General features: G+C 44.0%; 1 protein-coding gene across 1 annotated transcript; it reads left to right on the top strand.

The window, feature by feature from the left end:
* Positions 1-2,226: 2,226 nt before the first annotated feature.
* Positions 2,227-4,964, top strand: LOC108381527 (protein serrate-like; the record flags this gene model as incomplete). The annotated part of the gene is made up of 4 exons (XM_017637936.1): positions 2,227-2,650; positions 2,723-3,318; positions 3,383-3,506; positions 4,019-4,964. Coding segments are annotated over 4 exons (1,824 nt in total), but the record flags the coding sequence as incomplete, so codon positions are not given.
* Positions 4,965-5,425: the final 461 nt, after the last annotated feature.

Below are 5,425 nucleotides of genomic sequence, written 5' to 3'. Positions count from 1 at the left end.
TACTATCATTGCTTTCATGGACCATGAATCATGAATCATGGTAGACAGCAAACTTAAATGGAAATTCAACGTCGAAGATTTTAGACGAAAATTCTTTGTAGCATAATGCACTTGCTTGAGAATTTTCTAGGGGAATTGGGGACTAAACCCTAAACGGCGCACAATGGTACTACAGCGACCAAAAATATTAAAACCGGACCAGCGAATTCTGGGAAATCAATCACGCAGATCCATAGCAAAATGCCCGGCTAACCCAAATTAAAAAAAAAAAAATTTGATAAAAATGCATTCTTGCAATCAGGGAACGGGCTTAGAGCAGATACAATGTAAAAAATAAATTTGTAATTTAAATTAATTTTTTTACTAATGCGGATATATATGGGCTTATCTCTAAAACTTTTGATTGTCGACATTTAAAAAAAAAGTTGTGGCACATTCAAGTGGCAGATGTGGCAATGCATACCCCAAGGACTATAGGCCCACTAGCCTAACTTCCTTTCCCCAAAAGACCGTGGAGAGGTCAATAACAGGGCACATGCTATCAAAGGCACAACACGCTTACAGGAAGTTGGGTAAATACTACACAATGTTGTTGGACGCATAGCGGCGGCTCTTATGAACAGAGAATTCGCAATGTCTGTAAGCAAGCCATTTTAGGCGGATTGACGACAATAGGAATTCATCCCATAATATGGAACTGGAAAAGCAGTATATTGAGCTGCAGAAGTGTATCGGCGCAGTGGGATTGGCATGAGACGACCCAACCGGTTTGCGAAGGTACACCACAAGGGGACGTATTAGATTGATAGATATTCGGCTGAGAAATTCACTGCGACCAGGGGATCTATTGTGCCCTCTTGCTCCTTACAGCACCTCTGTCAATTGTAGCTCCTTAAGGAGATCCATCAGATTGTTAGGTGATGTCGAGGGGGACATATTATTTCCGCTACTTTGGTCGCTGGTGGGCAATAGGATATTTAAGAAAATGTATCATACTGCAGATGATATTTCTGTCATAGTAAGCGGTAAGTGTCTGTCCACACTCAGCTCACTTATGAGCGATGCACTACGGGATATACATCTTTGAGCAACCGAAGTGTTATTAACACAGAAAATACAGATTTGGTACTCTTCACCAGGAGATACTGGGTTCCCAACTTGTCTCAGCTTAGCTGGATGGGGTGACCCTCCAGCTGAAGCAAAGCCCCAAGTGTCTCGGAATAACACTCAATAGCGAGCTGTCGTGGCGCCATTGCGCCTAAATGTGGATCTTTACATCGATAGTCAGGCCGCTGCTCCGTTGCATGAGTAGAACCGTTTGGTTGACAGCAATGGAGCAGAAAACATTTCTTAAAAGACTTGAAATTATATAAAGGCTATCAATGATCAGCAAGACAGGAGCACTCAGGACAACACCAACGTCAAGAACTGCCGCCAGGCTAAATGCAGCATTTTCCATGCGGAAGTATTGGCCATAAAGAGAGGCGGTAACCTAGTAAACAAACAGTTGAAACTCTACATCAACAGTCAGGCTGCAATAAAGGCGCTTCTATCGCACAGCTACATGGTGGTACTGACGTAAGTCTGACCTTGGTTTCGTGGGCATACCGGCGTCGTGGGTATCGAAGAGATCCACAGGCTTACCAAAGACAGAGCTCTGTCTGAAACTATGCTGTTAGATGAGGGGCTGATTTCCCCCCCAGGCAATTAAACGGGAGTTCGACATGTCCATGATCCGGCGCAGAAGGCGTGGACTATAACGCAGGGTTCGAATATATCTAGGAACTTGTGCGGAGCGTATGACATAAAGGAACTCTCTCCTCAAGAGGGAGGGTGCCAGGCTACTGGTGGGTGTTAGTACGGGATATTTCCTGTTGGTATCCTGTTGTAAGTCTCCTGCTCAGACTGCGAATAAGTATCCTAGGAGCAGGCTTTCTGTCTAGCCTGGAAGCCGCTGACAAGGTAGGGTACATTATGGTTTTCAAGTTTGCCGAAAATCTAGCCAGCTTACCTAACCTAACCTGCACTCATCCAACCGATTTTACCAGCGGACCTATCAGGTGGGTGATCTCATCAGTGAATTCAGATGTTTCGACCATGTAATATAAATTATATATATGTAGATAAACATCTCCCAAAATGTTCGGTCAACACTTAACAAAAAGTGTAACCGCCAAATTATTATTATATTATTACTCGTATTTTCACAATGTCTATAAGTAAAACATACGCAATTTTAATCTCCTCAATTACCTTATTTTGTTTCCGTCTATTGCAGGTAAGCGTTGCTCAGAGCGCGCTAATGAATGCTACGCCGGTCAATGCCAAAATGGTGGTACGTGCCTGCCAGGTTCTATTGAGAAAAGTCTACAGTCCCATTGCCGCTGCGCGTCCGGCTGGCATGGCGTATTCTGTGACGAACCGATTGACCAGTGCAGCGGACAACCATGTCATAATGGTGGTACCTGCGAATCCGGCACCGGCTGGTTTCGTTGCTTGTGCGCTCAAGGTTTCTCTGGACCTGATTGCCGAATCAACGTGAATGAATGTTCACCGCAACCGTGTTTGGGCGGCGCAACCTGTATTGATGGCATAGGTGGTTATACGTGTATTTGTCCGCCGGGAAGACATGGGCTGCGTTGCGAAATTTGTATGTCAACTTGCTGCTTCTTTAAGGCGATAATTTACGAATAATAAAAGAGAAATTTATTCTTTCTTGCAGTGCTTTCCGATCCCAAGTCCGCCTGCATTAATTCTACCAACACACTCTCGCCATATCATGCTTTGAATCAAAGTCAATCCGATTGGTTGGAGCTGGCGCTATCTGGCAGCACTGACGAGTACTGTAATGCCTGTATCTGTGAGAATGGCACGTCGCGCTGCACGAATCTCTGGTGTGGCTTACCGAACTGCTTTAAAGTGGATGCTACGACGAAATCGTCAAATCTATCCGGCGCGTGCAAGCAACACGAGGTATGCGTGCCAACGATGAGTGAGGCCTGTCTATCGCCGCCTTGCGCTGTACGTGGCGATTGTCGTGCGCTGGAGCCATCGCGCCGCGTGGCGCCTCCACGTCTACCTGCAAAACCCGAATGCTGGCCCAACCAGGCGGTGTTGAATGAGAATTGCGCGCGTCTCACAATACTGCTCGATCTACAACAAGTTGTCGAAGGCTCTTCAGTGGAGGGACTTTGTTCTGTCGTACGCTTTTTACTGGCTTCGAAACTGGTAAAACGGACGCAAAACAGCAACGAAGCAATGCTCATTATTATTTGTGACCTGAAAACAGGCACTAACGACACCATAGAAGTAACAGTGGTAAGTAAAAGAGTTTAAATAAGTACAAGCAATACAAATTTTTTATTTTCTTTCTCTTTTGCAGTCATCAACGAAATCAGCTGATTCCGAATTGCCCATCACTGTTGGACTGCTCGGCGAGCTGTTATCTTCGCGTCAGATTAATAGCTTGCAACGTAGGAATGAGCTGCGCAATGCAAAATTCGCACCACTGGTCTCTATANACGCCTTGCGCTGTACGTGGCGATTGTCGTGCGCTGGAGCCATCGCGCCGCGTGGCGCCTCCACGTCTACCCGCAAAACCCGAATGCTGGCCCAACCAGGCGGTGTTGAATGAGAATTGCGCGCGTCTCACAATACTGCTCGATTTACAACAAGTTGTCGAAGGCTCTTCAGTGGAGGGACTTTGTTCTGTCGTACGCTTTTTACTGGCTTCGAAACTGGTAAAACGGACGCAAAACAGCAACGAAGCAATGCTCATTATTATTTGTGACCTGAAAACAGGCACTAACGACACCATAGAAGTAACAGTGGTAAGTAAAAGAGTTTAAATAAGTACAAGCAATACAAATTTTTTATTTTCTTTCTCTTTTGCAGTCATCAACGAAATCATCTGATTCCGAATTGCCCATCACTGTTGGACTGCTCGGCGAGCTGTTATCTTCGCGTCAGATTAATAGCTTGCAACGTAGGAATGAGCTGCGCAATGCAAAATTCGCACCACTGGTCTCTATACTTGAGGTTAAAGTAGAAACCGCACTCATAGCTGAGGGCAACCACAACAGCCTACTCATCGGCATTCTATGTGGCATCTTCATTGTGCTTATTGGATGTGCTGTGTTCATCACACTCATTTGGCGTCAACGCTTACATCCGCGCTCCACTTCGGGCATCAATCTTACACCTTCCATGGATGCACTACGTCATGAGGAGGAAAAATCGAACAACTTACAGAACGAAGAGAATCTACGACGCTACACGAATCCCCTAAAAGGTTCGACAACCTCGCTGGGGCGTACCAATGGCATGGAACTTAGCCTCAATCCTTCTCCAGAGTTGGCGACGGTCTCTTCATTGGTGGCCGCTTCCACCTCAGCACTGCATCGTTCACAGCCACTTTATCCAACCAATTGTGGCGAATCGAATTTCGACTGTGAAATGGAGGTGAGCGCAACGGGGAGTAGAGGTAATGCGACCAGCAAAACTGAACTGCATCACGCGCACGTGCAAAAGCGCAATTCACAAATTTTGCTGCATAAAACTCCTAATTCCGATATGAAGAAGAACACTGTCGGATCGCTGGATAGTCCGCGAAAGGATTTCGGAAAGAGATCAATCAATTGTAAATCAATGACACCAGCTGCCAGCGAAGACTCAGACGTGCTCACTGTGGTGGTGTAATACGCAATCACAATGGCAGTGCAGCAGCCAGTGTGTATTCGAGCCGATGATCTCAGAATATCTACCGAATTAATTAGCAAACTTTAGGATTATTAAAATTGCCTTTTTTGCAAAAAGCGGAGAAGAAATAGGGAATTGTTATCAAATGTGTATAACACTGTGCGACAATTTTATGTCAGTTCGGGCTGGTTTGAACTCGTCTCGGCCTAAGTAGTTTTCAAAAAAGTGAAAAAATATTTTAAAATAAATATCTTAGCGAAATTAGGTCGTAAGACATAAATATATGTAAAATCAAATTTCATGGAAAAAATATTTGCGTAGAACATGCTAACCCATTAGCTCCCGCCTAAAAAGGTCGTTTTGACCCTTACTTCAAGAAACTCCGCAAACAAACAAATTTGGAAGTTCGTTAGAGGACTGATATATTCTAGATAATTATTCTTCGGAGAAAACTTCAAGCCATCAACGTAAAGCTTCTAAAAAATTTAAATAAAAAATCAATAAAAAAAAACTTGGATTTTTTCTGCAAACAACTTTTTAAAATTGAGTTTGCCCGTTATACCTTCTTGGTATAGACTTTTTGCTTTAATTTTACAGAGACTTTTACGTTGATTGCATAAAGTTTTTGTCTGTTTGAGAGGACCCCACATAAAAATTTCACAAGAATAATTTTTTTTGTTAAATAAAAAACCTCTAACGACCTTCCAAATTTGCTTTTTACCGGATT

This window comes from Rhagoletis zephyria, unplaced genomic scaffold (assembly GCF_001687245.7).
Source record: "Rhagoletis zephyria isolate East Lansing unplaced genomic scaffold, Rhagoletis_zephyria_1.1 Rzeph_scaffold_22844, whole genome shotgun sequence".
Taxonomy (NCBI): Eukaryota; Metazoa; Arthropoda; class Insecta; order Diptera; family Tephritidae; genus Rhagoletis; species Rhagoletis zephyria.
The sequence above is the reverse complement of the archived record's forward strand: the minus strand, read 5'-3'. Positions and strand labels throughout refer to the sequence as shown.